Below are 23,218 nucleotides of genomic sequence, written 5' to 3' on the forward strand. Positions count from 1 at the left end.
GCAACACGTTTCGCAGTTTTTCATATCTCAAGGCAGAATGTTCATTTCAAAACAAATTTCAAAGAGTCCGTGAACACTCTCCCCTGCTGAGAGCTTCTCTGCCATACTTCACACACACTTTCTTCTGACAAATAACTACATATGAGATAAGATCGCAGCTAATAGGACAGTCAGAACACAAACACGTACCGAGTCCTATCAGGTGTGACAGCAAAAATGTGAAAATCTCCATGAGAGCGCACCTTATCTTGTTTGTTAAAGATGAAGTCCTTTGTTTTACTCCTGACTCTCAATAAGTTGATTTTGAATAATCCAGCTCTGATGCGCTATACTGTGCATGATGCACAAGAGAAACTATTTTTCCAAGTATTGTTTTATTTCACCTTGTGACTGATAATCTCAGAGAACTGATATTTCAGTTCATTTTTCTTAATACATGAATATCTAAAAGACAAAAAAAAAAAAAAAAAAAATAGCACATATCATAGCATTAGGTCAATGCACACTTATTTATTCCCATTCAAACAAAATCCAAACTCAAAATAAAATATAAAAAAAAAAAATAAGTAAAAATTAAAATTAAATACCTCAGTGAAAGTGTCCAGGCCAAGAAAAAAATAAAGGATATATAAATAAATTATAACAATAATAAATAATAAATAAATAACATTATTGTTTCATGGCCCATTGATTCTCACCCTTAGGTGAGACCTCTTCCAAACAACACTTGAAATGAAATTAAATGAAATAGAATAAAGAGCCTCAGTGAAATTGTCTAGGCCAAGTTTGGCAACCACAGAAGAGAAAAATAAAGGAAAAATAAATAAATAAATACATAAATGAATAAACAAATAATTTTTTTTTTTTGTGACCCACTGATTCTCGCCCAGGTGAGACCCCTTCAAAACAATACTAAACTAAACTAAACTAAACTAAAACAGGAGAAAAAGCCTTTTAAAAAAAATCAAGAGTATCCTGGACAAGACAAGGCAAGGCAATGATGTTATAAAAAAGAAAAAATTATGTAAAAATATAAATAAATATATACCAAAATTTTGGTATGATGACCCACTGATTATGTGAGGGCCCCTTCCAAACATTTCAATCCCACAATCCTGCAGGTCCATTCTCTGCAGAGCTGCTGTAACACTGCTCAGAAGAACACACAAACACAACAAACTCACCTAATCAAGCAAACATACCCCACTTCACAGATACTTCAGCTCCTGGTTCTTCCAGATACAGATTATCAAGATAATGTTGTAAAAGGAGTTCACAAGAATGACTGAGATGGATCCCACAAATGACACTCAACAATAAACAATTCACTCTGCACCTCTCCTCTGACATTCCTCTGAAGGCAGAAGCCGAGATGTCCACAGATAACATCTCATTAAAACAGCCAACGGCAGGTTTTCTCCTCTGAAACCCTCAGAGACGGTGCGGGGGAGCAATAACAGCTAAACAAGGACTTACACCGCCTTACTTCTACAAGCACTAGTTTTAACTAACCCTTTCAATACAAGACAGGGACATGGCGTCTTGTTCTTGATGGATTACCTGTCCAACATATCGGTTCATTTAAACAGACCTCATTTATTTCAATAAATGTTCCTGGATTTATTGTGCATGGTTCATTTACATTGCATTCACATTTATGCATTTGGCAGAAGATTTTATAAAAAATTATTTACATTGCATTCAAGGTACACGTTTTATTCCTGGGAATCCATTAATGCACATTACTGTACAAGTAAAAAAGGTGGTTTCATTAAAGTTCCTCTGAAACAGCCTTCACTGCTAATTCAAACAAGCTTTCATTAGCTGGGAAAAAATGTGTTACATAATATAACATGCTTCCACATACTCCACTTTCAGAAGCAAAGGGGTGAGAAACAACAGCTCGTTCAGTTACTCAGGACACCCCTCTTTCCTTATATAGCACAAAACAGTACAGGAAGACTTTCACAGTATAGCAGGAAAAGGCTTTTCTCTAACCCTCGGCACAACACTACACAAATGAAGCCATTAAAACCGCTTTGCTGAAAGAGATCAATAAAGATTTCAGCTTATCAATCAGTCTAAGACTCACTGTTATTAAGTATCCAATGCCCTTAAGTCTTGCGGTAATACATTGTTGTCAGAGTATAACGCAGTATTCTTTCTGACTCTGCTGTGAGATGGTTTTCATTGGGAGCTGAATTCAGGTATAAATTTTAAAAGTAATGGCATTCTGGGCATTCCTCCACTCTGCTCCAATTAATTGAAACAATTAGTAAGTATTAGCAAATAGCAAGTTAGTTCTTTTTTATTATTATTATTATTATTATTAATACTTTTATTCAGCAATGATATATTAAATTCATCAAAGGTAACAGTAAAGACATTTATAATGTTATAATAATTTCTATTTCAAATAAAGGCTGTTTCATACTTTTTATTCATCAAAGAATTCAGCAAAAATGGTTTCTGTGTGCAGTTCAACTATTTTCAACATTTATAATGATAAGGAATGTTTTTGAGCAGCAAATCTGCATATTTGAATGATTTCTGAAGGATCATGTGACACTGAAGACTGGAGTAATGATGCTGAAAATTCAGCTTTGTCATCACAGGAATAAATTACATTTTAAAATATATAACTTTTTTATGACAGTGTGCTTTTTTAAAATCTCTATGTAGGGCTGATAACATCTTCAAACTTAATTTTAGAATTTCAGTCTATTTCAGATAAGCTTTTCTGTTCTAGTTAAAAGACACTTACTGCAGTTATATACATTTCTTTGTGTTTCAGTTATTTTAATTACACTTCCTTATATTTGAATTGCAATTCTGCATACTGTTTGATTCAAACGTCAATGGAATTCAGGAAGTGAACTAGATTTTTTTCTAAACCTTCTTATTTCAATTCTGAATCATAACAGCGCTGGCTAGAAATGGGACTCGGTGTTCTGGGAGCTGAGACAGTTCTGTGTCTCTAGAGGCAGGATGGATCATGAGCTTTGTGCTGTGTGAACTGTGAAGGACTCAGACAGCGTGATTAAGGGACAGATAGAGGACAGCATCACGGGATACAAAGAAGAGAGTGAGGGAAATATGTGTGTTTTGGGTCAGCAGTTCAATCCAGAGAAAGAGGAGCACTCAATGACACTGCACGTTTTAGAACAGTGTGTGTACAGAAACAAAACGGTCTTAAACCCACAGCAGATCTACAACACAACCAAAACACAAAAAGAGGAAAATAGAAAAAAAAAGATATACAGATGTGTAAAATAAAATTAGAGAGTTTCAGATGTTGGTAAAATTGGTATAATGGTAAAAAAAAAGTGTAAAAGCACAAATAACATTAAATCAAGAAAGAAATACATGGGCAGTATGTCAAAATTTTGTAATTTTATATTATGGTAAAAGTAGATAAAATTATTGTTTGATGCAAATATATACAATTAAGGTATGTATGGGTTTTTTTTTTTTATATTATGGTAAAAGTAGATAAAGATGTTGTTTGATGCAAATAAAAAATAAGCATTTTTATAATTGAAATACTTTTTTTATATAATTTTTTGAATTTTATTTTGTAACTTATTCAGCAAGGATGCATTTAATTGACCAAAAGTGACAGTAAAGACATTTATAATGCTATTAAAAAGAAGAAGAAGAAAAAAAACTCTTTAAATTAATTAATTAATGTTGTTCTTTTGATTTTTTTTATCACGGTTTCCAAAAAATATTAAGCAGCACAACCGTTTTCAACATTGATAATAATAGGAAATGTTTCTTGAGCACCAAATCTGCATATTAGAATGATTTCTGAAGGATTATGTGACACTGAAGACTGGAGTAATGATGCTGAAAAATTTGCTTTGCCTTTAAATTAAATATTTGTAATAATTAAATAGAAAAACAGATATTTTAAATTGTATTTTACAAATTTTACAGAAAAAAAAAATCGTATTTAAACTTTTTTGAATCTTGATGGAGGCAAACCAAATGGTACAATTTCTACCATCGCATGATATACATCATAACACCACCCAGACCAACAGTTTTAAAAATCTGCAAGACAACAAGAGAAAGACAAAGCAAGAAAAAGGCGAAACAATGATTAAAACAACAAGCGAGGCAAACGTGATGAACAGTAACTCAGCTCACATGACATACACTTCAGTACACACACAGTAAAAAGTAAGGGCCCATTACAAGTAAATACAACAGAGCAGTAGGCAAATATTTATCCACAGGAGGTTGGAGTGTCAGAGGAGTATGTAAGGATTCCTTTACAAACACTTGAGAGAGAGAAATAAACCTATCATTAGTGTGGGGCAGTGCAACAGCGGTCTTCATAGTCCCAAAAGACTAGAAGCACTGGATCACACTCCAGATTCAACTTTACAAGATGGATTCACATATTCCCTCCGCGGCGGTGTCATTTCTGTTATTCCAAGTTGGTTTCAAACAGCTAAAAAGTGTCACGAATCATTCTCTACTGGGTCCCTCACTCTCTGCTGAACTAGCAAGCTGACTAATTTAGCATTTCCATTGCGTCTGAGTGTGTGGGTAGGCAGAGCTCTCCGATGCGGCGTGCCAGGGCCTGTGCAGATCTCCGAGGACCCTGGCTAAACTCAACCACGCTGTAAGAAAAGATCAATGACTCAATGCCACCCAGAGTGCCAACTCACTAGCTACAGTTTTAGCCGAATAACATGAAATGCAGCCAAGATCCTGAACACAACTGTCAGCAAATTAAAAGAAATCCTGCTTATAAAGTGACGAGACTTTATGGAACTATATTAATATGGAATTCAACTGATATGTGGTCACTGCAGATATATTTTTGCATGACTATTCATATTTGTCATGTTTTATGGACACATTGTTCATTTGCAATGAATAATCTTACAATTACCTTCCAAAACCCAAACTGTTTTTAAAGTACAGTATTTTTCATTACATTATTGAAAACAGACATAGTTATGTAACATGAAATACTTGGGGGTTGAATTTTCAGCAAAAATAACTACATCATGTTTGGAATATGAAATTACTAATTCAGCTGATATGCGGTCACTGCACACTCATCTAGTCATATTTGTAATGTTTACAAACATATTTATCATTAAACAATCTAACATTTCGGTTCCAAAAGATACAAAAAACAAATATATTTTAAAAATATTTTTCATTTAATCATTGAATGATATATTGATATAGCATATAAAATACCTTTGTGTTGAGTTTTCAGCAAAAATAACTATATCATGATAAATTACATCATATTATAAAATGATATGTGGTCACTGTACATACAGTGGCTATTTTACATATCTAGTCATATTTGTAATGTTTTACAAACATATTGTTCATTACTTATAAATAATCTTACATTTTGCTTCCAAATGTTACAAAACCCAAACATTTTTTAAGTATTTTTCATTCAATTATTAAAAAACAGATATAGTTACGTAGCATAAAAAAACATCATGGTGTTGACTTTGCAGCAAAAAAATAACTATAATATGATATATAACATCAAATCATAAAATTATTGATATGATAATTCAACTGATGTGTGGTCACTGCACATACAGTGGCTATTTTACATATCTTGTCATATTTGTAATGTTTTAGCAACATGTACATTGACCTTACATTACTCTTACATCAAAGTATTTTTCATTAGATTATGTAACAAAACATCTGGGGGTTAAATTTTCAACAAAAACAACTATTTCATGCTAAATACCATCACTGGAATATAAAATTACTCATCCAGTGATGTAATATTTTGTCATACCGCCCACTCCTATCCCAGCCTCACCTCTCAATGAAGGCTTTCTCACATTTCCAAAACTGTAAGAAACAAAAGAACACATAATATGTTAGTGTGTACGTGATCATCTTTAGGTAATTTAACTATTCCGACCACTATCTGGACAGGAAGTAACCTTCTCGGTTTTGGTTCCTCATGTCTGTGGGACAGAGCACGTCATCCGTTAATTGTGGATTGAACACTTCTCATTAGAGAGGAATCATATCACACTTAGTAACAATCGCATGCATTCAGCTTGGCTGCTACACTGTACATTAACATTTTATTACAGCCCACGTCTTCACCTGATTAGAACGGGCCATTTGCATGGCAGTCAACATTTCAAAAGATAAATTGACTCGCTTTAAGTTTCCCGAGTCATTCTAGCAGGTTCCATTCACTTTCAGTACAACTTGGCAAAGGTTTCTGCCTGTAATCGCTCTCTTGCTCTTTTTCCGTCTCATTCCCTCTTTCCTTTCTCTCTCCCTAGAAGGATTTATGCATTAGGTACCAGACGAGGGTCAGAAATTAACCAGTGCCCGGGGCGCAAACACTACCAAAAATGACAAAAATGTCCTAAATATTTGCACTGGGAAGGCGAAAAACAACCCTGTCATTTTTTTAATGCTTAAAAGTGCAATGTGCAAAAAATAATGACAGTTCTAAAAAGTTCCTAAACACTCTCCTCAACTTCTGTTGGTTGAAAACATAGTTCCACTGCGGTCTCACGCCATTGTTTGAGCAAATGCTGCTGTGTTAGACTCAAACCAACAAAAGTGCTACACAGTTTACATTTACAATAACACAATTACATAGGCTAAATTTTAATATATAGCTGATAATATATAGTTAACATTAATTTGTTTTTATTGTAGAAATAAATACAATAAGTAAAATGATAAATATTACAAATTAATTATTTTTCATTTTAATTTTTATTTAATTTGAATAATTAGCAAGTAGCAATATTAACATTCACTCTTATTTGTTTACTTAATCAATTTGAAATAATTCAACTAAACTTTTATTAAACTCGTTGGCTCCAGTTCCAGGGGTTTCATTAGGTGTTAGAATAATCAAAATGTTATTATTTTAATATAATATTTAATAAAATTATAATGATAAAAAAAAGATTTTTATTTTCACTAAACTGACATTAGATTTTTGAGTTTACCATTATTTTTTTTCTTTTTTATAAAAAGTACCAAAAGTGCATATTATCTTAGAAAGGAGGTCCATTGAATATTTTCTTGGACAAAGGGGTGCCTTCTATTCAAAAAGGTTGAGAAACACTGATATAAATGGACTAGGGCTGTGCAAAAAAATCGAATACGATTTTCATGCGCATCTCTTCAGTAAAGGCGCTCCTGTGATTAGTAGTATATCTCCAGCACAGGCGTTCAGATCAGGGTTGCCAGGTTTTCACAACAAATCCTGCCCAGTTGCTTCTCAAAACTAGTCCAAAACTAACCCAATCATGTTTCCAGGAGGTTCCCCGATAAAAATTGCATCCCGGGGTTAAAATATACGTTTTTGGCAGGGTTGCCTTGGTAAAATTCACATTTTAGGGGCTAAATATCACGTTATTGGTATTGGGGTCGCTTCAACCCGCGAATATGAAAAACAACTGCAGACTTGGCAACATTGGTTGGCATTTACGACACAGAGTCGTAATTCACTGACAGTCTACACAAAATAGATTTTAAAATCGCAGGCGATTCTTTGTCGATTTTGAAAGCGATTTAGTGTAGCTTGTCGGTGGACTACGGCTCTGTGTAGTAAATGCCGCTCCACCTGAACCAGTGTTACCAAGTCTGCGGCTGTTTTTCATGTCCGTGGGTTGAAGCGACCCCAATACCAATAACGTGATATTTAGCCCCTAAAAATGTGAATTTTACCAAGGCAACCCTGCCAAAAACGTATTTTTAACCCCGGGATGCAATTTTTATCGGGGAACCTCCTGGAAACGCGATTGGGCTAGTTTTGGACTAGTTTTGAGAAGCGACTGGGCAGGATTTGTTGTGAAAACCTGGCAACCCTGATCTGAACGCACGTGCTGGAGATATACTACTAATCACAGGAGCGCCTTTACTGAGGAGATGCGCATGAAAATCGTATTCGATTTTTTGCACAGCCCTAAAATGGACTGCATATTTGACTATGGTTATCAAATAAAAAGTACCCACATAAAAAGTAAAAAAAGACTGTGGAAATCAATTCCAGGAAGTGAAAATTGCTCCTTAATGAAGTTAATTTCTGACGCTAGTAGGAACCATAAAGAACTACTCCCACATCCAGGTGAGTAATCACATTTTTCTAGCTCTACCTCCTAAAGCCCACATCTGATTCATTTTACTGCCCCTCTTTTTCATAAACGAAGTGTGTGAAAATTGAGCAGAGCTCAAAACAGCAAAGCGGTTGTGCAATAACCTGATTTTAATAAGGCTATCACAGCCGAAGAAATTAGGAACAGAAGGGACGCGGAGCGAAACAAAATGGGAAAGAAAGCAGGAAGGAACGAGAGGGAGAGCAATCGATGGAAGTTCTACTAAAGGCACAGTACGCAGCAGCTCAGAACAAAGAGTGCAAAATGAGTGTGGCTGGAACACTCGCGCCTCCCGTTACAAAGAGAGAGGGATGGAAGAGAAGAGCTGAACAATGTTGCTCAGTTCCATCTTTCTATCAGTCCTTGTAGCACCTCTATTTTCACACAATGAGTTCAGAATGAGGCAGAACAAAGGGGCCGATGATCCCAGAGGAAGAGGGATTTAGATTTGGGCTGTCCTATACATGCTCGACACACTAGAAAAAATGAATTCAAACACGCAGCGTGTGTTCCTCTGATTCATTCCTATCATGTACTACACTGCCTGATAACAACCAATTGTTGCATATGCTTTGTGTGTTTTTCTATGGCTGATGCTGATATCTAGAGAGAAGAGAGGCAGATGGCTGATATAATGCAGGTATACTCAATTAGGGATGGGAATCGTAAAGAATTTATTTCTGGGTCTCGTTCAAATTCCAGTTCCATTAATGATTCTTATAGTACTCTTAAAGGGATAGTTCACCCAAAAATCAAAATTATGTCATTAATGACTCACCCTCATGTCGTTCCAAACCCGTGAGACCTCCATTCATCTTCGGAACACAGTATAAGATATTTTAGATTTAGTCCGAGAGCTTTCAGTCCCTCCATTGAGAATGTATGTACGGTATACTGTCCACGTCCAGAAAGGTAATAAAAACATCTTCAAAGTAGTCCATGCGACATCAGAGGGTCCGTTAGAATTTTTTGAAGCATCGAAAATACATTTTGGTCCAAAAATATAAAAAACTACGACTTTATTCAGCATTGACTTCTCTCCTGGGTCTGTTATGAGCGCGTTCACAGCACTGCAGTTTAGTGATATCCGGTTCGCGAACGAATCACTCGATGTAACCGGATCTTCTTGAACCAGTTCACCAAATCGAACTGAATCGTTTGAAACGGTTCGCGTCAACAATAAGCATTAATCCACAAATGACTTAAGGGCCGTACACACCGGGACGAATATCGGCGCGCGTTATTCGCCAGCGTTTTTCAACGCGTTTTTTGTGTTCACACCCAAGCGATTTTCGCTGACGATGAGCCGAGTGAACATGCAAATTCATTCCCTGACATTAGATGGCGCTTAATGTAAAACAGAAATACTAGAAATACTAGTTCTCTTTTATCAAGATTTTTGTAATCGCTGTCGCGTTTGTCATATAGTTCTTTGTGTTCCGACACCAACGAGACCAGCAACTCTACATTCATCTTGCCTTGCATCTTCTTCGTCTTATTTCTTCCCGGCAGTGTAGACGCTACTTGGCTTATATCTTCTTCGCCGTTACGTATGTGTGCTCAGCAAGACAGTTTTGTGTTTGAGCGCCCCCCAAGTTGTGTTTTACTGTAACTTCAGAAGCTCCAGACACGTGTGCAAAAGCGGCATTCTCATTGGTCGTATAGTTTTTGACGTGGTGCGTCAAACCAAAAAAAACGAACCCGAGGCGTTTTTTAAAAAAATGACGCTTTTACGCGTGGCGTTTTTCGCGTCGGTGTGCACACTCACATTGGCGCCCTTTGTTTAGTCACGAGGCGTTAAACGTCGGCGAATTTTGTCCCGGTGTGAACAGGGAGTATGACTTGATTTTTTTGCCAGACATTACACATGGCCTCTGAGTTCAAATAAACCAATATCCCAGAGTAATTAATTTACTCAAACAGTACACTGACTGAACCGAGCCAGATAACGAACGAAACATTGACTCGTTCTCGAGTCAAGAACCGGTTGCATCGGTTTTCGGATCACCGGTAGTGATGGGAAGTTCTGTTCTTCTCCGCGAACCGGTTCTTTCGGACAGTTTGATTCAATAAACCGGTTGCCGAAAATGGTTCAGCAGTTCTTTTGCGCTCGACGTAATGACTTCATTGGCGATGATTGCCCTTGATTCAAGCCTTCGGTTTACCTGTTTATCATAATATTAGCACAGAATCGGTTCAGAATCAGTCACCAAAAGAACCAGTTCGGTTCAGACGCGCTGAGTGTCAGTCTGAATCACGCATGCGCAGTATCATCAGCTCCTAGGTTCTTGAACCGGACGCGTCCGACAGAAACGGTTCTTGACTCGAGAACGAGTCAATGTTTCGTTCGTTATTTGGCTCGGCTCGGTGTTCATCTTCACTTCTTTCTTCACAGCAGTAGTCAGTGTACTGTTTGAGTAAATGATAGGGTGTCATTAATGACATACTTTTGACTCAATATCTGAAAAAAATTAAATAAAAAATGAAATGCAATTCAAAATGTGATTAATTTAAAACAATTATTGCAAAAATGCATTCACATAGATTTTTTTAAACAAAATATACATGCAATCCTATAAATGGCCTATTATTAAACTATAATAATAAACTTCAAAAGAAAAAAAGTACAAAGTTCAAAAGTTTAGGGTCGGATTTTTTAAATGTGTTTGAAAAAAAAAAAGCTCACCAAGGCTGCATTTATTTGCTCAAAGGAACAGTGAAAACAGTAATATTGTGAAATATTATACAGTTTAAAATAATTGCTCTCTATTTTAATAAATTTTAAAATTGTGCTCAAGAAAAATTTCTTATTATAAAATGTTAAAAACAGTTGTGGAAACTTTTTTTTTCAGTGTTGTTTAGTGTTTTGATGGTTTATATTATATTTATTTATTTTTGTGGTGTTAAACTATAAATGCCTTTACCGTCACTTTTCATCAATTTCACGCATCCTTGCTAATATATTCATCACATAACAAAAAACAATTTACTGACCCCACTTTTTTTAACAGTAGTTATTTCATTTAAAAAATATTTATAAAAAACTGCTGACAAAAAAAAAAACAATGTACAACTGCATGTTATATGAACAACTAGTGATTCACTAAAAAGAACTGACTCGTTAGAATCTTTCATTCATGTTTCTGATTCACTGATTCATTTTTAAACAGATTTTTAAATCTTTTGTGGAAAAAGAGAAGGATCTTGGTTCCTGATCCAATAAACAATACTATGAAATAACTACTGAAATATTTCACATTATATTTAAAACTGGCTTAACATCTCAAAAATATTAATCAATTTATATCATTTTACTAATTAATGAAATTATTGAGAGAAATACAGGTACATTGTGAAAAGAGACTTTATCTGCAATGCACATGTGCTACTTCTCAATCCTCCTTTGTGTTTTTTTTTTTGCAATCTCATCCAGTGGTACTAGCAGCATGGCAAAAATGTGAACAGGGCAGCTGGAAATGACTACACAAATGACGAAGCGCTGGAAAGCGAGCAGTCGGGAAGATGCATGCAGGATAACTGACAGTGATCTTAATGACCCACGACATGAAAATGCGTTATAACGCTTCTGGTCAGATCAGTCAGAGGGAGAGCATGATGTTGTAAGGCAGGCAAAGCAATTCACATAGTAGAGGACAAGTCTTCAGACAGCACTATTTGATCATTTTACTGCAGGGGTCACACCCTTTTAAGCCATTTCAGAGGAATAATGCAAGTGTACACACAACATATATGCACAGTGGGTGTATGTTTGTGTGTGCAAACACGAGGCTAGGAATCGTAAAGCTATTTGGACATCTGCCAGTTGAACTGTGGTATTACGGTTCCAGAGTATCAAAACAAAATTTAGAGGTAATTCAGACTCCGTGCCGGTTTTTGCCAAACAAAACAAGCATTTAGGGGACTGGAGCTCAAGTCAGCCTCAGGGAGGTTAAGTCCTCTCAATAGTGGCTTTAACTGAATCCACTCGATCCGAGGAGCCGTTTGAATCTCCTGTGCAGCTTTCGTAACCATTTAAGGTTAACTTTAAACAACATATGTCTGCAAAGACAGAGAAAGTATGACCACACGGCCAAAAACAAAAATAAACAAGTGCAGTGTCAGAGATGGTTATGACATCCCCCTCTGGTCTGAGCCTGTGAAATACAATTAAATAAGTGGATTAACCTCAATACAAAAGCAATCCCCCTCGCAAGGTAAGAGAGAAGAGGACAGATACATAGATCATGCGAAAGCACACACTGCAATGGGGGGAGGAAAAAAAGACTAATTTTCTTAGATTAAACAATAATTTTATCATTTGTTTTATAAAATTCATCAACAGAAAGCCCACTACAAACTGAAAATCCCTCTGAATCTTGTTGTCTTTTCTGCTTTACTAGTTTAAGATTTTTGTGCTGTGTACATGAGGTTGTTAGGTTTAGTATTGATTGAATGATTAAGGCTACTGTTATTTGTCTGTATGCTTACATTATCCTTGCCTGTATACTGATATTATTGATACATTGCTTGTCATTTTTTCTGACATTCGGAAGGTGTGTATGAGTGAGCTGGCACTGATATGTTGGTTCTATATAAAGCATAATTTTTTAAGCGGATGTTGATTTTGTTTTTGGTTTTTGTTTATTGGATTGAGATAGAACAGTATTGGGAATAGCATACATTGTATATGTATCTTGGAGCATGTATTATGTTTAGATTATTTCTTTTATATTTATAGGTTGACAAGTTTACCATCAGTCCAGGGATTGCAGATGTAAAATAGCCTTCTGGCTAATTCTGGCACATTGTACATTTATGTATTATGATGTGCATTGTCCCCGACCCAAAAAATCTGAAAATAAAAATAAAAAATAAATAAGGATGCATTAAATTGTGACAGAAAAGACATTTAGATTTAAAAAAAGATTACCATTTCAAATAAACAGTTGTTCTTTTGAATTTTTTTATTAATTAAAGAAAAAAGTATCAGAGTTTCCACAAAAATATTAATCAGCACAACTATCTTTAAAGTTTATGATAACCCGAAATGTTTCTTGACCACCAAATCAGTATATTAGAATGATTTCTGAAGTATCATGTTTCTTTTTTTTTTTTAACCATTTCTCAAATGAACAGATGTAATTTGCATGTATTAGTTTGTGCCCTATGATGCCTCTTTATAGAACATGAGTCAGCGAAGACCCTTTGGAAAGCGATTGCACCCCAGTGGGGGGGGCACATGTCTACCAGACCTCTGCGGCTATTTCTACAGCAATTCAACCTTCGTGTTTCCAAACCACAGAAAAAAAGCCAAGCTGCAAGCGTTATGCACACAGCTGCTGTCATTACGCCATACATTTCCTTGGCTCAGAAAACCCCTCCCCCACCTGCTAATAAGGCCGTCATATGACCTCACCAAAGCACTAATCACACAAATGTTTATCTGAGCGAATAAGTAAAGGGATTCCTGCATATGGCACCGGGTCTGTGTCATAACCGAATGAAGCAAACAGGACTCAGATTTTGAAAAGCAGTGGGGTTGTTTGACAGATCTGGGCAGTAGGTGTGCAGACGCAGTGAGACTCATCTACTCTAAGCCCCTGTCAGGCTCACGTGTTGCTTTTCTGCAGACGTGTGGTGCGTGTCAGGGCACCAGGCAGGAACGGATTATGGGAGATTTTTGTCCGTTCTCATCCACAACTCAGTCTATCAACTCAAGTCTCCTCGTTTGTGGCAACCAATCAAATACAGCGCAAGTAAACGGTTGCCTAGCTACTGCATCAAGCTCTTGGTCAAAATCACCAATGAGTGAAGCATTTCAGCATCACCACTTTAATCTACCCATTTTTTTTAAATAAACAAATGGCCTCAAAAAATGTGTTGCAGGTAAAAGTTTCTACTTTTTTAAAATACTAGAGTCAAATAATTTAATGATGTTTGGTACCATAAACGGTTTTTAAATGTCTGCATTGCATTCTTTTATCCATGTGAATGAAAGAGCTTTTGCTGTAGTTGTAAACTTAGTCTGAATTAAACGTTTTTAGAAAGACAAGCTGGGTACAAGTAAATATATAATTAGTCCTACCTATGGATATGGTAATTTTTTTATATTAAAAATGTATCATTTTATAAATGCTACACATTTTTGTATTTTTATAATTTTATAAATACATTTGACTTTAGGAAAAAAATTATATTTTAAATTAATTCTATTTTCCATGATTCACATAAATAATGTACATTCTCATTCAAAAGGTTATTGTCAATATATATATATTTTTTTCATATTTTAATTTATTTAATATTGTAAAATATTCTAATGTTTAAATATTAGTCTCTTATACTGACCAAGGCTACATTTATTTGATTAAAAAAAATACAGTAAAACAGTAATACCATAAAATAATAGTACAATTCAAAATTTGCTGTTTTAATATATTTTAAAATGTCTTATATTACTCCAGTCTTCAGAAAGTCCTTCAGGAAAATATTCAAATTACAGAGAATACATATTACATACTTATTCCTGTCCATAAATATATAAACAAAATGTAGTAACTGCTATGATATATTAAGGATCAATTATTTACCACTTCCTTAGAAGCACTAAGAATCATTAACAGAATCGCTAAGGAACAAAATTCATTTAGCGGTATCTGAGTCATTGCATTAAATCAAATCATTAGATTCCCATCCCCTGCGAATTAATCAATTTGAGTTGAACTAGAATTAAATGCCCACACATCAGCGAAAGTTGAGGGAACATTAAACCGAGCATCCATCTTTTTGAACGAGACGTGGGTGAATTGAATATAGTGCTACACCAGGATGACAAGAACCACACCGTTCCTTCCAGAATCTCTGTATTAGTGGATTCCGTCACGCCCCTCTCGCTCTGCTAACAGGACGGCTGAAGCACAGTCCAGGATCTTAATTGGCCGGCCTGCTGGAGACGAGCACTCAACAAAGAAAATGGCTGTGCCATAAACAAGACCCTCACTGTCCATGCGCCCCACTTAATTTCACATTAGCTGCATGGAAAACTGCAAATCAGCAATCCGAGGAAGGCAGAAAGACGTACTGCACCAGACACTTCACTTACTAACCTTCTGCTGTTATGACAAACGAGCTTCTCTGACCTGCTGAGGCAGGTAGAATAAGACCAAAACTACAACAAGCTAAAACAGAATCATGCTTATTTGATTAAAAAAAAAAAAGCAAATCATTGAACACGATTCACTTCCAAGTCAACGATCATCAGTTTCTCAGAGCAGCTTCACCCTGGATGCAACACTGTCAGAATTTCACACGGCAATAAAAAAAGTTTACTATCAGCTGAACTGACCCAAAATCCTCCTTTGTGTATGACTCAGCTTATAGACCTTTCTGACATTCCCACAATACCGCAACTTTAGCCGTTTATTCAGGGCAAACACTGAACATTAAAATAAGAGAAAGTAACACATGCCAAACAATATATCCAACATATAACAAGCGCTGCAGGGCCTCTAAACACACCTTAAACCTGTCTGTTCCTGGAAAAATCCATTTTTCATTCTTCAACTGAAATGACTAAAAAAAGATCCTTTTTTTCCCCTTTTAAGCGCCATCACTTTATTCTCTAATCAAAAGCAGCTTTCGTCTTCAGGAGCTGCACAACAAAGCATGTAAGTTCTGCGACACCACATGGTACTGATAAACACATGCTTGTGCAAAAATGTTCACAAAATTATTGCAAAACTGCAGGTGGGACTATTTGCCAGATTTGTGTTGCAGGGCACAGCACGTATTCTCATGCGTCTCTTCAAGTTCTGAGAAAAAACAGGGCTGGACAGAGGCAAACACTTTTGCATGCTTTTAAACATGAACACACTGGGCTCTATCTGAAGGACTGCAACCATCCCGGCAGGCAAGGTTTCTACACACAGCTACTGAGCTAAACAGGTCTGGTTCCCATTTAAGACAGGAAGCTGGAGACACTTATCAGTTGAATTTTCCCATTTTTTAAAAAGCCAACAGCCTTTAGTCCAAGTCACAGCCATGAATTCTGGCTTACTGCTTGTTAATGCTACTGCGTAGTTACTGTTAACTAAAACCAAAACAATTAAAATAATTTTTGGTAATTGAAATAAAGCTGAAATAAAGCCAAATATAAATATTAAATAAAAACCGGAAAAAAAAAAAAACATCAGCTTAAAATAAAATTCAATTAGACATGCTACCTGAAATAAAATAAAAGCTATATATAAGTGAAAAAAAGGATATTATATATATATATATATATTTTACTATCCACTGACAAGGCTGTCGGTAGATATATATATATAATATATAGACCATATATATATATATATATATATATATATAATGTGTTGCAAGTCAGAGGTAGTGGTCGAATGGGTTGTTAAAAGACGATGTACACAGGCAGATACAGATGGCCCTCAAAGAACAGACAAGGACCTATAACATGTGTTGCAAGTCAGAGGTAGTGGTCGAATGGGTTGTTAAAAGACGATGCAGATACCTGGTCCAATGACAATTATGTTTTTATATTTTTGAAATGTCAAACATCTACTTCTCTTAACCATTTGATGTAATAAATGCAAAAATGGACAAATACCAGCTGATTAATTGACCTCATCACCATATTTGTCTATAGTGACAGTAACAAGTAGGTGGTATTACGGGGAGAGTATTTTATTGGACAAATAAATGAACACGCCTGCGAGTGCAAACTAACTCTGTTGTCCCAGATGAGTTAAATGAGCATATCTGCTACAAGGTAATCACTCAACTTTTTCAAGTACACAAGCATACAGATGGCCTCAAAAGAACAGAAAAGGACTAAAAGCCACAAAACTCCAGTTTTTTGGACTATAACAACTTCAGGAGACAATGCCTTTTCAGTGAACGCTGAGGGAAATAAAACACAAAGCATTTCATCCCACTGCACCGTGTACACTGAAAGAGTGCTGAATCGAATGCCTTACCTCTTGCTGACAGTTTCTTTGTGTTAATAATTTTAGCAGCATATTCCTGGCCAGTGGATTTTTTCACACATCTCCGCACCACGGAGAAGGCACCCCTGCGAATGAAGGACACACAAAGCTTAATTTCCCTCAAAAGTAAAAGATGCCCCTGACTCTTGCAAACTCGGAAGAGCTGTCAGTCATTGAAGACGTAACAGCGGTTCTATTATCAATTAGTGATGAGTAGTCCATTATTCATTTTTACATTGCACCATGTTCTAAAATCCTGTTCATTTAGAGTTATAAATCAAGGTGTTTATAGTAATTTTATGTAATTAATTTAACGTGTTCGTTGCTTACAACTCAAATATAAATTACATTTAGATGATTCTACATTAACAATAATTTACAGTGAGTCAAGAATCCTTGGACCGATTCAGTCCGATTCGTGAACGAATCATTCCGATTCATAGACAAGATTCGAAAAAGACCGATTCGTTCACAAATCATCGCGAGACATTTAAGTATGACGATTCAGTCCGATTCGTGAAGGAGTGTTTCTGATTATTTGACAAGATTCGGAGATGTTTTAGTGTGTGAAAAAGATTTGTATTTAAGGAAAACTGCTCTCATGTCTGCACACATTTGGATCTAAAAATTGACGGGCAGATTGCAAAACACTTCGCATCTGCATGTTAGTAATGCTCTTCCCAAAAGTGAGATTGAATTCTCAGAAAGGCGTCACTGCTCATTTATTGATTTTATAATCCCTCTTTATCACTCCCCTCCAAAGATATTAAAGTGTGATTAACCGTGTGCTTTTATTATAAATATTTTTAAGTCCCCTCCAAAGATTTTTTTGTTTGTTTTATCGTGTGCACGGCTACATATTCTTTAGTGCACTACATAGTGCACTACGCTGCAATAATTTTAAGCAGCTGCAGAACAATACGATTTAACCTCGGGTTGCGATCATAAAACAATCCACGTTGTTAATGTCAAAGCTCGATAAAACAATCCACGTTGTTAATGTCAGGAAAAGTGGCAGCCAAATACCCAAAGTAACCGAGAAAACCTTCCTGTCCATCAGCAAGCCCTTAAAATAAAACAAGGCGTGAACACAAAACACAGTGTGTACTTTATTCAACATTCTACACCACAGATACGTTACTCAAAACCACTACAGTCCTTTAAACCTGACATTAACAACGTTTCGAGCTTAGATCCGCACAGGGGGGTTGATCGGATCAAGTCCAGGACTCATGAGTGCAGTACTCGGTTCTGGTCTTGATCCGATCAGAGCCCCTGCGCGTGGCTCTCGGAGAGGTTTACGAGTCTCTTCGCAGGTCATTTGCCCCGCTGTCAACATCCAAATAAAAGAATGGAACGAAACAAACAAGAGTAACTTGCGCCGATGACGTCACATCGCTACAATGTTGCGCGCACTTACTTTCCCAGCTCTTCGTAAAGCTGATACTCGTCCGTAAACCTGGTCGAGGTTACAATTGTAGCCATGTTGTGTGTGCGTGTGGGGGGGGTGGTTGATTCTTCTGCTGCTGTTGTTGTTTTTTAGGGAGGATATTATGTTTTGTTGAGGGGGGAGGAAGGGGGGTGAAGACGGAAAGAGCCGAGGGGAGGGGCTGGATGGTGGGGGTGGAGAGAAAATCACGCGAGACAACGCGAGACTTCCCTGCAATCAGCAAAGTCACGGGTAGGGTGACAGACCGACAGATCATTATTATTTATATATGCATTCTAACGATGGCAAGAGTCGTTTTTATTCATTATATGCAACGAAAAACATTTAACTGGTTAACTTAAGTCAATATAAAAAATAAAAATGTGTCATAATATAATACACGTTAGAGTATAATAAAGCAGCACAATACAATTTTAAATAAATTATTTCTATTCATCTATCTACCTGTAATATGCTTGATAATAATGTAAAAAATAATAATTTAAAGAAGTGTTGATTATAAGTTTATTTGATACTTTATTTTTTGGTAATTTTAAAGTATGGTAACGATATAAAAACTGAAATTTATTTTCGCTGAATGGTTAGGAGCATGAAAATTAATATGCTTTTTATCTGTCTACATTATCATTCAAACGTTTGGTATAAGAAAGATTTGGTAATAAGATGTTATTTATTTATTTATTTGTATTATTTTTTTTAAATAAGTCTCTTATGCTCATCAAGGCTGCATTTAGTTGATAAAAATCCAGTAAAAACAGCAATAGTGTATATATAGTTAAAAAAGTGAATAAAAAGTAATTTATGCCTGTGATGGAAGAGCTGAATTTTTCTGTCACATGATCATTCAGAAAACGTTCTAAAATGCTGATTTATGTTGATAACAGTTCTGCATCTTAATATTAATTTATTTACAGGTATCTATTTATTTGTTTGTTTGTTTTTGGTCCTGTAATACTTTTTTACAGGATTCTTTGATTAATAAAAAATTAAAAAGAACAGCATTTATTCAAAATAGAACTCGTTTGGAACAATATATAGTAAAAGTTTGTGGTCAGTATGTTTTTTTTTTTTTCTTTCTTTCTTTGAAAGAAATTAATACTTTTATTCAACAAGGATATGTTAAACTGATTAAACAAAAAAATGACAGAAAATATATTGTTAAACTGATTTAATCCTTGAGAAGTATCAACACCTCTTTTGGTATTTTATCCATTGCAAACTGCAAATTCCAGAATGCTTAGAAATTTTGTAACAGAACTTCTGTAGTTCTGTATTATGATAACAAAAACATACAGACATGATGTATGAGAGCCAAAATAGCTGGAAGTAGCCAATGCCCCTCTCTCTCTCTCTCTCTCTCACACACACACACACACACACACTCTCTCTCTCTCTTGAAGTTTTATTTCTACTTTTGGTTAGGTACTTTGGTGTGTTTATGTTTTTTTATGAACAACTACTGAAAACATTTAGGTATAGTTCCAGCTTGTCCTCAAGATATCATAACAGAAATTACTTCAGAAATGACACTTCAAATGTTGACTACTATGCACACACACAAACACACACACACACACACACACACACACACACACACACACACACACACACACACACACACACACATGACGTCTTGTAGCTTTTGACTTCCTTTTTATTATTAGTTTTTTTTTTGTTGCCTTCACTAAATTATCCTTTTGCTTCTTTCAATAGTCGATCAATGAACAAGAGGTCATAAAAACAGCATAGTATTTTGTTTAAATAGTTTTAGATGAATAATAACTCAGCAGACGACAGGTCACTCAATATACATTGCTTTTGCTTCCATTTAAATATCAGAATACTTTATATCATTGTCTGGCTTTAATGCCCTTATAAAGCCCACTGCATGCTGCAAACGCACTTTCAAAAAGACTTTGCTTGTCAGGTTATCTCACCTTATAAGTGCTTCTATTCCTTCGCTCAAGGGACAGTGTGTTCTCTCACGCCAGATTGCAAAGATGAAAGTCTGCTCTCCATTTAAAGCATCAGGCAAAGAGCTTTATCAAGAAAACAAACGAGTAATAAAGTTTGTTATGGCTGCCGAAGATCCTTTCTTGTGATTGACCTCCACAAAGATGAAGTCATGGTAGAAATCATTATAGAGCTGAAACACCGAGCCCATTTCATGAATAGCATTCAGTAGTTTGAATAGTAAATTTAGTTACATCCTAAATTAAGCTTATTTTGCAAAAAAAAAAAAAAAAAAAAAAAAAAAAAAAAAAAAAAAACAGAAATGCGGTTATGTGTTGTTATATTGTCATATGTTCTTTAGTGAGCTCTCAGTTATTGGCAGCATTCATAATTGATGCAGTTTTACTGTTCATCTGAAATATTCAGCACTTTCATCCATTAGTCCGTCATAAACATAAATCTAGTGTGGTCCATGAGAATGCCTTCAGTTCATTTAAATTCCAAAACTCTTGAAATTTTTTTTTTTTTCAATAATTTATTTTAAATCAGCAAATAAAATATGACAACAATGGTATCATATATTTTACTTCTTCTTTACTTTTAAAAGGATCACAAAAAAATGCACAGGAAAAAAAAAATGTTAACCAGGACATTTAAAGTAATTTTACAGTAAAAAAAAAAAAAAATTAATGTACAGTTTTTGGAAGTAAAAAGAATAAATCATCTTATAATTTACAATAAAAAAATGTAAATTGACATTTCCAGAAACTTTGCATTTGATGGTTTTTCATTGAAATGTCTGTTTCTTCTAGACATGATTATTATAGATAACTTAAAATGAAACTAAAATTAAAACCATTTTTAAAAAGACAAATCAGTTTCATGAATTTCATTACTTGAAATAAACTAAATGTTAACTGGAATAAAAAAAACTTAGTTCAGTTTAAAACTGAAATAAAATAAAATCTATATAGAAATGAAAATACTAAAGAACTACAAAAAAAACACACAAAAATTACTAAAACGTAAAATTAATTTAAAATGAAAACAAAAATATAAAAATAACAGCTTATGTACATTAGCGGTTTATGTTATGTGGTTAAATGCAGCAAAAAAAGCAATGAACTCTGATTCTTCTTGTGGTTTTCTCTTTACCACCTGTGGAGTTATTTTTCGTCAAAATCTGTGCTAATATGTTGTTGGTGGTTTTTTTTTTTTTTTTACTGTTGTCATTGCCTTATCAGAATATATGCAGAGATATCACACGCAGAAAACATCCAACCAATGAAATTACAAGGTTGACCTGAACATGCTAAACATGCAAATCATTGGATTATCCAATATCATAATACCTGAATATGTTCAGGTATGCACATGACATCACTCAAGACATTTAGTCAATGATATCAGATGCAGAATTCAACAGCAAATCAGATGAATAAACACATGAGATGAGGTTTTATCAAGAATTCACCACCGTCCAAAGCACCCATTATGCCAGCTCAACGAAATGACCAAACTGTGTTCAGAAAGATTAGATTGGCAGCAATGTTTGCAGTTCTGATGTTGATCTGAATCAGTTGACTTGATTGCAAAGTCTTTACAATGGCAGCCAAATGAAGGAAACTCCCCACATTGCAACTCATGCTGCAAGACATAACACTCTCAATGGAGGAACATAAATTAGTCATCAATCAATAGAGATCAATGGGCTTATTTTCACCAGGCTGAAATTAGGAGCAGCTCTTGTCTTCGAGATGGAGAGAAAGCTTGGAACACATGGAAACACATCTTGTCTTCGAGATGGAGAGAAAGCTTAATGTTCAAATTTCCACACTTGATTTACTGACATATACTCTATGAAATGTTCAACATTTCCAATGTATGGACTGAATGATTTACTTGTGATGACATATGTATAACCTTATGATTTTTTGTTATTTGGTGTTTAATGTTTTTTTTTTATTATATTTAATAACATTTTAAATATGAATTAAACAACAGCAAATATTAAAGTTTTTTCAATTTTAAAAGTTAATTAATTTAAAATGATTAAATTTAAAAGCGTGAAACCACTATATATATTAAAACAACAATTTGAGAAATGTTTATGAAACAATTTCAGAAGTCTTTAATATTTCTTATTTGTTTAATGTCATAATCTTAAAAATTCTTGAAACTCTGAATTCTTGGTTTCTATTTTTTAATTCTTCATGGTTTTTAAACTACACATTAAACATTTTTTTTTAATTATCTATTTTTAATTTGAAAAGTATTTTTTTAATCATATATATATATATAGATATATATATATATATATATATATATATATATTTTTTTAATCATATATATATATATAGATTTTTTTAATCATATATATATATATAAGTCGCTTTGGATAAAAGCGTCTGCTAAGTGACTAAATGTAAAATTTTATATATTTATTTTATATTTTGTATTATTTTGTATTTTTTAATCTTTCTTGATTCCAAATTGTTCCAATTTGTTCTAATGTGGTATATGATGAGTCCAGCTGCTTGGAAAACAATTCACACATCGTACTTCACACTAGAATTCCTGAACGAAGGTCACGTGGATCATGTTAAAGAGCAGTCATTTGGGCCTAACCCTTTTAACACTGCATCAGGTAGTGTTGCAAACATGTTGGCACATGTAGTTCC

At 34.8% G+C, this 23,218-nt stretch overlaps 1 protein-coding gene across 1 annotated transcript in view; it reads right to left on the reverse strand.

Moving 5' to 3' along the window:
- The window catches only part of LOC109079777 (calcium/calmodulin-dependent protein kinase type II subunit gamma-like), an 81,645-nt gene extending 62,983 nt beyond the window's left edge, over positions 1-18,662 (reverse strand). The window contains exons 1-2 of the mRNA XM_042734856.1: positions 18,555-18,662; positions 17,126-17,220 (exon numbers count right to left, since the gene is read on the reverse strand). Of these exons, the coding sequence (XP_042590790.1) occupies positions 17,126-17,220; positions 18,555-18,619 (160 nt within the window). The 5' untranslated portion in view covers positions 18,620-18,662. The remainder of the gene's footprint in view (positions 1-17,125; positions 17,221-18,554) is intronic.
- Positions 18,663-23,218: the final 4,556 nt, after the last annotated feature.

This window comes from Cyprinus carpio, chromosome B12 (assembly GCF_018340385.1).
Source record: "Cyprinus carpio isolate SPL01 chromosome B12, ASM1834038v1, whole genome shotgun sequence".
Lineage (NCBI taxonomy): Eukaryota > Metazoa > Chordata > Actinopteri > Cypriniformes > Cyprinidae > Cyprinus > Cyprinus carpio.